The sequence below is a fragment of the Solenopsis invicta genome, chromosome 6 (genome assembly GCF_016802725.1).
Source record: "Solenopsis invicta isolate M01_SB chromosome 6, UNIL_Sinv_3.0, whole genome shotgun sequence".
In the NCBI taxonomy this organism is placed as follows: Eukaryota; Metazoa; Arthropoda; class Insecta; order Hymenoptera; family Formicidae; genus Solenopsis; species Solenopsis invicta.
The window spans coordinates 18,411,260-18,423,028 of NC_052669.1; the positions used below are offsets into that span (position 1 = coordinate 18,411,260).

At 36.5% G+C, this 11,769-nt stretch overlaps 1 protein-coding gene across 1 annotated transcript; it reads left to right on the top strand.

Moving 5' to 3' along the window:
• Positions 1-206: 206 nt before the first annotated feature.
• On the top strand, positions 207-8,529 carry LOC105204007. Its single transcript, XM_011172993.3, has 4 exons — positions 207-776; positions 1,204-2,055; positions 2,831-2,959; positions 3,533-8,529. Exons 1-4 carry the CDS (start codon positions 431-433, stop codon positions 4,825-4,827), a joined length of 2,622 nt encoding a protein of 873 aa, XP_011171295.2. The 5' UTR covers positions 207-430; the 3' UTR covers positions 4,828-8,529.
• The last annotated feature ends 3,240 nt before the right edge of the window (positions 8,530-11,769 follow it).

Sequence of the window (11,769 nt, forward strand, 5' to 3'; positions counted from 1 at the left end):
TATTGTATGCTTATCTTTACATATGTGTTTTTAAGATATGATTTCGGCATGATGGTCTTATATAACAATGTAAGAAAATGATTCTATGAATATATATTTTTAAGAAATTGAACAAAATTTTATTGACTATTTTGTGTTAAATAACAATTGTGTAAAGTTGAATAAGATTTAAGTTTATATGTTTACTATATTTATTCTTAAAACACTTTTGAAATAAATACTTTCAACAATGCAAGAAAAAATAAACTAAAATCAGATTTTTTTAGGTCTGAAACTTTTGATAGGAGCACTGTCTTATCGGTTCAGAAAAGAGTAGATGACAGCTGTACCGCGAGATACCTCCGATGGAGGGCGCTAGTGTAGTCAGGCGCAGTCAGTGCAAGCCAGCGGGTTAGCTGTCGTCGCTGTAAAGATCGCGAGATATGGAAAAATGTATTTGAAGCGCTCGAAGCTGGTGGATCTGACGGTGTCGCGCACCGCCGCGGATGTGCATCTGCGTGATCTCAAGTGCCCGATATGCTGCGGCATCCTGATCGAGCCAGTGACGCTGCCGTGCACACATAACCTCTGCCTGCGCTGCCTGCGGGGTACGTTCGAGCACAACAGCCTGAGCTGCCCGATGTGCCGGGTCCGGGTTGGCTCCTGGTTGCGCACCGCTACCAAGACCGAAACCCTGGTGAACCACGGCCTCTGGGAGCTGATCAGAACCAGGTTCCCGAAAGAGGTCGAGAACAAGCACAATGGCGAGGAGGGGGACGACGGCTTGGACGACGCTGGTGAGTGACGCATATATGTATACACACGTATACACATGCACGCGTTAGCACGCGCGCACGTACTCACGCACACGTTTGCGCATCAGACAGCAATAAACAAATGTAACATAACCTAAACGAGCCTATTTACTTGTCGGATAACATTTTGTACCTTTCTGATGAATGCCTTTATGAGTTATGTAATCTTAATGCTGTCGGCGCTGTCGTTTTTTATTCCATAGCATTATCTTGCTTCGTTTTCTTTTCTTTCGATTTTTTCAAAAAAATCAAATTTTCAATTTGATACAGATGTTAACGAGCATTGATGGCTGTGATTATTTCTTAATTGTAAGGTTGATCAATATAAAATGATTGAAGAATACATAGTGCTGTGTTGATTTTGGTACAAAATACTATAGGAAAGTATTTCCTTTTTTTTTATATACAGACTATGTGGCAAATAGAAGAATACTCAGCGCAACCGGAGAGATACACCGGGAGTACAAAGCTCAACTTCAAATGGCCGAAGAAGAGATGCGTCGTCAGAGACAAGCTGAGGAAATGGCCAGCAAGGCTCTGATTCAAAAGATTCAGGCAGAGGAGGAACAGAGGTTCCTGGTGCAGCTTGCGCAGGATCAGTTGTTGGCCAAGACCCTGGCGAAACAGCAGGCTGCTCAAAAAGAAACTGCAAAGTGTTATAACGAATGTTTGAGCACGTCGGTTCCGACTTATGCTTTTAACGAGTCCAAGTTTGACTATACGACGGTACATGTAAATAATATAGAAATGCCACGAAATGAAATTGCATGCTTGGAGGGTAGGCATGTGGGTCTTCCCGAGTCTATAAGAGACAACTCGAAAACGAGACAGATGAATGTGTTATCCAAGATGGGGGTGTACTCTAATGTATGCAGCTCTAAAGAGGCAAACGCATCCTGTGTGTACAAAAACCCAACTTATTGTTGCCAGAAACAAATGTCTGCTTACAACGTCATAGCGAAGAAGCATCAAACAGTATCTAAGTTTACTCAACCTTGCACCTCAAATTATTCCATGGATCCCGGATGTTCTACGTCCAGAGCTTACATGACGGAGACCAAGGAGGAGCTGCGAGTACCGAGCGACGTGGTGAACAGCAAGAAGAAGAGTCTTGGAGTGGAGGTGTGTATGACCCTAGCCGACGACGACGAGAGGATAGGAAGCGCCGAGAGCTCCGGTAGTCATGATAGCATAAATCAGGAGATCCATCATTTCAAACCTATCAAGACGGTGCCGAGAACAAAGTTGCAAATTTCTTCAGGTATGTATCTATCGACTGAAGAGAGAGTAAGTGACATTTCAGGATTTATTATCAAGAAAATCTGAAATTTTTAGGGAATTAATTTTTAACTTGTGAAAATCGTGGGCTTTCATGGAATTTTAATATTCAAAGAAATTATTGGAGTTTTACTTGTAAATTGAAATTCTTTCTTTTTAACAAAATTATTTCTTTGATCATTTTTTCTTGATACAAAATTGATTAGTAATAAATATGGCACACATATCCACGTACATTTTCGTGCGACTCGTGAATTTTCAGAAAAAGAATTCTTTCTAAATTAACATGTAATGTATTCAATCATCTTTCGAATTCTTTATCTCCGACGAGTTAGATCTGTTACAGACAGAAATCATTGTGTTCAATTTGTTATTTCTTTTTAGTATTTTCTCAAATTTAATATTTAAAACTCAGTAGCTTTTCTTTGTATGATATTTGTTTGATTAAGAAACATTAAAAAGTGTAACAAAATAATTTTATTTCAAAGCTGCTATTTTAGAGAAATTTTAGAAGATTATAGAAAAATAAAAGTATCATTAACTCTTCACTTATTATATTCCAAAGTAAAAGATTCTCTTATCTAGAATTTTCAACGAATTTCTAAAAAAGTCTAGAAACTCTCAAGAAATTCTTTTATAAAATTCGAATAAACACTCTGCATTTATAACTTAATAGTATAATTCAGAGATATTTTTTATAACATTTTTGTGTAGAATAGAATTCTATTTTTTTTCTTTGTGTGTATTTCTGCTCCCAGATGGAAAGCAAATAGATCCGAAGTTGATTAGAGTGATCCCTATCTTAAAAAAAGTGTGTAACGCAGTGCCAAAGCCTCCATCGCCGACGTACGTGAAACGTATTGGATGTTCTTGGAGCGCCTTTAAAGGTAAATCACATCTCATTAAATTCTGAGTTATATTAAAAAATAAAGTAATGGAGTGAATTCACAATACGACATTGAAGGTTTGTTCGCGTCGCATGCCCCAAGAGCACTTGAATACTTGGATCACTTTTATCACCAATCACAGCATTAGAATAATGCTGTAATTGGTGATAAAAGTGATCCAAGTAATCCAAGTGCTCTTGGGGCATACGACGCGAACAAACCTTGAGTATCTCGACGATTCTTATTTTTTCTCGACTACTGTGTTTTCAAGAAAAATTCTCTTCACTCACAATCAGTGTATTCAATTCTTGTCGGAATTCTTTTTCTTTGTAGACAATTAAAACATTACAGTTTTCGAGTTATATTGTAGAAAATGAGCAATAAACGTGTAACTACTACAACTAATTACATTTTTAATTAAAATCACGTAAAGATATAAAACTGTGCTTTTTTAATTTAATTATAAGATGCTGTAACATTTTATAATTACAATTATAATTACATTTTTAATTAATATTATGTAAAGATATAAGTCTGTGCCTTTTTTTATTTAATTATAAGATGCTGTTACAGGTAAAATAAGACAAGACGCAAGGGAAAAACACGTTGCGCACAGTCTGAAGGATACAGAGATTGATCAGAAACCGTCGACGTCACTAGTTCATTCTCAAACTGTTTCAAATAAATCGACAATGAAGCTTCAAACGAATGATGCTATCCGCCGACTTGATTTTATACCCGAACCATCGTTCGATAGCAATAAAAATTATACGAAAGATACAAATAAAATAATCAATGGTACTAAAGTGAGTAAGAAGTTGTTGGACGACGAATGGGACGTGAGAAAAGCACGCAAGTCTTGGAGAACGAATATGAGAAATGGTGTAGTAGCGAAATCTAAGCGTCATAGAAACCTGCGGACTACCAAGAAGGAAACCAAACCTACCATGAACGTGACGGACGAAGAAGAGGACGACGATTTGACAGGTTCCAATTCTTCATTCGGTAAAACAAGTCCACAAACTGGCGAGCGGGACGATGACAATGACTTCGAAAATATAGCGGAACGAATTAAAAGGAGAAAAGAAAACGCGGAAAAAAAGACGTCAGAGCAAGGAATAGAATCTAATGCGTCTAAAAGAAATAGAACAGCAACGAAGAAGAAAACGTTACTTGAGAGGATAGATGAGGATCCTACAGTAGATCAAGCCGCGCTCTCGACATCTCAAGAGAGCACGGAAATCGACGGAAGTTCTATGAGGAGGGCGAAGCGACGAAAAACAAGTAAAAGTACTCAAAAGGAGGATATGGAGAAGAACGAATCTTCGACAGACGCCGCGTCCAGTCCGAGGAAGTCCGCGCGAAACTTGACGAGGGTCTCTTCAATGGCAAATGAATCGGATGGCGTGCGTAACAAGACTAACAGCAAGTTTAATTACGACTCGCCGCCGGAGTCTTGCGACGAGATAGAGGAATGCACTCCGGAGAACGAACGTACCGTCGGAAAGGTTTCTGACGAGGATATGATCGAGGAGCAGCAGCGGATCGAGCAATTGCTGTTGCAAGAGCGTGAGGATTTCGAGCTGGCGCGTCGCTTGCAAGCGGAATACGACGAAATGGAGCGAATGGCCGGACGCACTAGACGCTCGAGGAAGGCTTTCGAGAACGAAAGAGGCGTCAATGTGAACTCGCGTGAGATCGAAGCGACGAGGATGGTCCGTAGGACGAGCGTAGATGCGCGTAAAACTGCGAAACGGAAGCCGATTGTCAGTCGAGTCGTGAGTACCGCGACTAAGGGGAAGCGTAGTAGGCCGAAACGCATGAAAATCACGGTTGACGCGCGCGAGGACGAGACTCGCACGCGATAATCGTGTCGCGGCGCGTGAGAACCCTCCACAATTGGATGTTCCTATGAGCCATATATTTGACGGAAGGAGATTGAATTAAAATCGTGACTTTTTGTATAGTGTCTTGTGTATTTTTTAACAAATCATTTGCGTCGTATCGAATATGTACCTGGATACATTGCGAGAGTATGAAAGGAAAGCGGTTTGGATCTTCAGATTATGGTAAATGTCGTTTTCGTTGTCCACACGCGATGAAACGTCTACACGCCGTTTTTGTTCCTAACGCATCAATCGTGCGCGATTTAAACAATAACGATGGGAAATAGCGGCTTGTGCTCATGTACAACGTGCCCTGGAACGCCCGGCCTAAATTTTAACAAATTTTGTCCGGTCGGATTTTTTTTTTAGCGAAAGAATTTTTTAAGATTAAGGTTGGAGTTACTCCGGGACACCTCGTATCTATATTTTTATTAAGCTTTCAAAAGAGTAAAGTACCGCATTATAATCAAAACGAAAAGTGACAATATTTGCGCGAGACATTGTTACATTTGGCTGGGAGCGATAAAAGAATCGAGTGCACGTCTGTAATTTTAACGGCGAGAGATATTGCGAGATTAAAATTGTAGTTTTATACAGTGATTATACTTATTTTTTAAGAGAGCTTGTCCACATTTAAGTAAACTTAAGTCGCTACTCATTATCAGCAATCCCATAACAATATTAGGTATAATCGCAAATTAATTGGCTTCTTTCTTGAAAGTTCGATTAGGCGCTGACAGCTTTGGTCTTTGGTTCCTTCGCTTTCAGCAGAGCGCTAAATCGCGTGGTGATAATTTCCGACATGTCGCTCGTTACGCGAACGGAAACTTTCGATGGAGAACTGCTTTATCGCGAGATATATGTGTATATTTATATTTCTATCCGTCATTCCCGTGAAAATTAGTTGAAATCGAAGAGCATTCAAATCGAGTTTCTTTTTAAGCATGAAAATAGAAACTGGAAGAATCATTACAAACTCGATTACTTTTAACTAACGTTCATGGGGACCGTTCTAATGTGTAAAGTTTGTTACGTGACATTTATACAGGTACACTATCGGGAGAGATTTAGTAGCGTAGTAAGGGAGGAAGCAGAGTGGTCGATCTATCCCGAGCGCCGTTTTAGCAAGAGCACCAATTTAACAGTACAATACTTTCTCTGTTACAAGTAACAAAATTTTTAATCGAAAATTTGTTTGTAGTGGAAGACAAAAAAGATATCATAAACTATCTCGGATGAAAAACAAAAGACGAACTATTAAAATGATGAAACTTTGATCAACTTATCTTTTGTTACAATGGGGATAAGTGTTTGTTCTGACCGTAACGAGTAAAATTTTATTTGTAACATGCAAATATGTAATTGAATTTTAAAAAATTGATAGTCTATTGGTGATTGCTAGCATAGTAAAGAAAGCATATAGGGGATTGGGAGAGGACGAGAATCGACGTCATCTTTCCTTACTACACCACTAAACAGATTATAATTGAATAATCATGTATAGTGTTAAAAGAGAGATTATGGTCGGTATTCACAGTCGATTCTTACGTTTAAGACCGGCTCAAGTACCGTTTTAAGATGTCATCAACAAATGACAACATGTATTAGCATCTCAAGACATTACTTAAGACGGTCTTGAAATAAGATTCGAACTATGAACACCGGCATATATTGTTTGATAAGATCCGCTTGATATCGCAATCGTCTACTGTCAGCTTTGACGGCCTTGATTATCGTACTGCAATCGAATTAATTGTTATAAATTAAGTGTTATATTAAGAGAGAATTTATATACTTTGCGCGATCGTGCGACGGACTTTTAACTCGACGGACGCAGAGGCTAGTTATTGAGAAACATATTTCGCGAGCTACGGTTTCCTTTTCGATAGACTCGAATTTTTTTTCTCGCCCGTACCACGCCCGATCACGTCATATATATATATTTTACACATATTTATGTAGGAATTAGGAAAAATTAACGGAGCTGACTGCGAGATTTGAAGTTTCTCTGATTCTCACTCCTATCACTTAACATGCTACACCAACAACTGCTCCACTGGTCTCTTAACAGTTTCGGTTGTTAATAATTTGTCCTACGGTTCTTTCTATTTTCCTATATTGATTTGTTTTTAATCTTTTTATTTGCAATATATGGAAGTCAATTTTCGTCCACGCCTTTCGCGCTCCTCCCACTTGTGATACTGTCGCAGTATTTTACAGTCGAAATTCGTCCTTAAGTCTTTATCGTTAGCGGTTACTGTCGATGGTGTTTTACATAAAATGCTGTCGCGGGCGAGCTCGCATTTCATACTCGTAACGACAGGCAAATACTTCCAATGGGTATTCGTAACAAATATATTCTGAGGCTAGCGCAATTATTTCGCATCGAAATTTATCGTTGACCGGGATAATGTTAACTTTATTAAAAAAAAAAGAATTTTCGCAGAAGCAATCAGAAATATTTATTGTACCTAACGTGACTCGAACCTGGCCGACTGAATTCTTTACGTCGTGTTGTAATGGATGGAATAATCATTCTGAAATCGGAAAGAGTGAAGTCGAGAATATTCTCAGTGCAACGCAGCCATAATCTCTTCCCTTAAATATCCGAACAAGAGGAGAGGGATTTCCCTTGCCGAACGTTATTCAAATACAGAATGTTCTCTTCAATGTCCGTATTATTAAGCAGAGAATATTCTTATAGAAGACAAGAACGCGCGGGAGCGATGAACACAAATGAGGAGACATTCGGATACCCATTCGTCGGAAATGATTTCACGATCAGTTTTGCGGGTGTCTTTCTTTAGAGCAGCTAAAAAAAAAAGAGAAAAAAATAAAAACGGTCTTTTGTTTCGAGCTATTGTAGGGCAAATCGGGAATTTGCGAATTCAAAGAGAGACTTCCGAAAGTTTCCTCGTTAGTGCGGGACAAACGGGAGCTACAAAGGGAAACGATTGTGGTGAAAGGGAGGATGTTTTTATCATCTCTCCTGCTTCTAATCCCTTCCGCGTTTTTTTCTATTCCTGATTTTATTTCAACGCAACGTATGTATTCGTCGTGTTAGGAAATACTGCACGCAATGTTTGTTATCCTCTGCATGTCGCAGGAATAGTCTTTCAATTGTCCTTTTTTTTTCTTTTTATGCGAATTTTAAGTATATATAAATATACGGCACGCGCGTATCGTGAATATATGAATCTAATAAAAATAATGTGTGTAATAAGTAATCGCGAGGAGATGAAATAAGGCCGGTTAATATTGTTTAGGAAATCGCACGACTACATTATATGAACTAATCCAATAATATATAATGTAAAAAAAAAAGCGTATGGAATTTATGGAATAAAATCATAGAGAATGTATAGAGAAGATATTTAGTTATAGAACGACAAAATAATGTCAAATATTACGTATTGATAACGAATAAGTAGAGCATCTCTAAGAGAGAAAGAGAGAGATTAAAGCGAGCGTAATCTATGATTCTGAATCAACGGAATGAACGAACGAAGACACACTCATTATGAATTTTTAGGGAGAGTCATTTTTATATTATGTCATATGGTTTTGCGCAATAGAAGATGTAGCAAGAGTAACGAAAGCCCTCGGAAAAATGCAGGTCGTTCTTCTCTTGATACGTTTTATATGTGAAAAAACGAATAAATGACTGTAATTATTCTAAAAGTATCCATGGTTTATTTGCAACAAAAAATCCCCCGTGAAAAACGTTTATCGACACTTTAAATGAGCAAACGATTATCATCAAGGCTCTATTGCAAAGTGTTTCAAAGTGATTAATTCTTCGTTGAATTTCTTCCGTAACTAATAAAAAAGATTTTAAGTGCAATAAGGAGAGAAGATATATTTTCTTTTCGAGCTGAGAATATAATCTGATAATATTTTCACGAAAATTAAAGACGTGATGATTTTGCGATATCTATATTATATGATTTATACTTTTTTATAATTTTTATTTTCAATTACAAATTGGTTGTTTTTTTTTTCTTGAACGCGGTGAAAAATTGTTATGCATATGTACGATAATTCGGTCAAGGATATAACGCGGACGTAAATATCCTTTCTTACGCAATGAGAGCAGCGGGTTATGACAATAATGTTGTAACAATGAATAGAGAATTTATCATCTATTTATGATACATAAAATAAGAATGACGTAACTTTTCGAAAAGAATCTAATTAAAAGATGCGACACTGCATCTTTTCAAGGTTCTCTGTTTGCTTTGATAACGTTTCTCATTTTGTAAGAATAGAAATGGTGTTATTTCACAAAAATAATTAAGAATAAATTTTCATGATTGCATCAAAAGTTACAGAATGCTTTTAAAAATAAATAATAAATATTTTTACACGAGAAACATTAAATTTTATGTAACGTTAAAATATAATTAATTATGTATATAATTATAATGTACACATTATAATTATGTGTTAGATTTATAATAAGTTGATAAATTATATAGTTTATATTACTAACTATTTTTCTAATAGAAAATAGAAATCATGATTTTTAGAATAAAACAGATTTAGGATAAAATTCGGTAATAGAAGTTATAAAATTTAAGATGATATATTATACTTCACAATCTATATTTTTAGTAATATCTTGTGGCTTTCAATGACTTAAAATTTTATCATTTATTGCACTAATAATGCATTATTAATAAACCTTCAAAGGGATAGGAATTGTGCAATTTATTCATAAAATATGATATGAAAAACTGAAAAACTGTCGCAATATTTTTTTATTAATGTTTCTCTGTATCTAATATTTTTCTTGGCGGTTCAAGTGATTACACCGTAAATTTACATAAAAGGTCAAATAGAAAATAAGGCACAAGTATGTGTCTGTGTGCAAAACAGAGAGACAATCGTGCAGTCGTACGACTAATTCGTGACAGAGGCAGCGAGTGATAATTGCGATGTCTTTATCATCCCTCCGCGATACTACAGGAAACTAAAAATAAAACTCTTTCGTGAAGCAGGACCGTCGCGAGGAAATAGCGTCGCAGGTATGCGGCTTGCGCGTAATTGCTGGCGAGCAACAATTGCGACAGCTTGTGCACCCAACACTCGTTGCGTCATCGCCATGAAATAGCGAGCCGATATTCTCGGCGCGCCGCACACTTTCCACGTCCCACCACCCCGTTTCCACCGCTTTTCGAGGCTCTTCGTCTCACCCTGGTACCTTTGCCCCGTGAGATTATGCGGACCGTGGTGGAAAGGACTGCATAATCCTATTGTTGCCCCCGCAACTCGATTATGACTCTCTTGAATAGGCCCGATGATTACCGCAAGAATTACATCGCCGAAGCCCAGCGTTCCGCTCAGATCCTTACAATGTGACCATTTTTCGCGTTTTAGACCCAGAGCGATTTCGTAATCGTTTATTAAAAACACGACGTGTTTGTTTCTTCTCTGTACGTAACAACATCACTTTATTCGGAAGAAACAATAATTACGCACTGAGAAAAAAAATTGGTTAAAAAACTAAAATATTTAGGCCGATACGCACAACTAAAAATTGGGTTGATTCAACAATTATTTAGTTGCACGAAAAAAGATGTCGTTTATTTATATTAATCATTCCAATTTTTTAACTAAGAATTAATTAAATCAACTCAATATTTAGTCGTGCGTATCGGACTAAATATTTTAGTTTTTCAACCAATTTTTTTTTCTCAGTGCATGATTCGTCCATCGCGAATTTATATCGCCCTTAATCGCCACTTGTTACTCTTTTTTTTCTCATGTATGTATATCAATTCATTGGTAATTACAGATTTTTAATTAAATCATAATTAATTCAAAGGTAAGTGCAATATACGTCTGTATGTAAAAGCGACGTCTCGGTTGAATTTTTATGCGAGCCAAGCGATAAACCGTGCATTGTCCTGGATCGATGGGCTCTTTCTCTGTGATGAACAGTTAAATATATATGTTTCATTTAACACACGAAGCCTATTTTAATCGTGCAAACACAAGTTCGTTACGCAAGCCAGGTTTTGCCAGATCAATAGTCGTCCCGCGGCGCTTCAAATCGATATCAAATGGTTACGCAAAATGTAAAATGTGTAAAAACGTATTTGTCAATCGCTAGATGTGCAACAACATAAACGCATGCCGCATTGAGGTAATTTGCTTTCTATTTGGAAATCTATTGCACGAACAGAATTGTTAAGCAGCCCTTTAGTCGATTTCCAATTTGTTACACTTTTTTTTTTCAATTACAGTGCTCTTGTTAAAATTCGTATTAAATTATCATTTACATAAAAAAAAAACTTAATTTCAAATGTTAGAAGATTCTACCGAGAACTTATATTGCAAAATATACTGAGGACAAATCTTTCCCGACATTCTAAATTCGAATTCTTGGCAGTAACTTTCCAATTCAGTATTAAACGTCCTAAGACAATTTTTAATAAGATACAAAATTACTATTAAATTTACAGTAACATTCTTCAAGCAACGTAATCACTTTTTCTGTCCTAAAACTGAATACAGAATGATAAAAAAAGAATGTTGCTAAGTCGAATGTCAAAGTGTGAATGTTTCTTCAACATTCAATCTGTACAAATTATTATTTAAAAATTGAGAAAAAATAATATTATATGTATATGAGCAGTAAACTTTCAAAATGGGTTTTGTCTAAAATTTATAATTTTTAGGAAACAACGAAGAAAATCATAAGAAAACTACGCGCTTTAAAAAAATAATAATATGCCTATCAGTAGAATGAGAAATATTAAAAATCAATTTCCAAATTTCCCCAAAAAATACTCAAACTAAAATTTTGGACAAAAAGCATTTTGTAAGTCTGCTCTACACATATGTATATATAACATTAGACATTTCTATAATGTCTTCTCAATGTTGAATCTACATTTTGAAATGTTGATTCAATTGTAA

Coding starts and splice junctions, on each gene's coding strand:
- LOC105204007 (XM_011172993.3), top strand. CDS start 431: ATGTATTTGAAGCGCTCGAAGCTGGTGGATCTGACGGTGTCGCGCACC. Junction 2,056..2,830: donor AAAGTTGCAAATTTCTTCAG/GTATGTATCTAT, acceptor TTCTGCTCCCAG/ATGGAAAGCAAATAGATCCG. Junction 2,960..3,532: donor TTCTTGGAGCGCCTTTAAAG/GTAAATCACATC, acceptor ATGCTGTTACAG/GTAAAATAAGACAAGACGCA.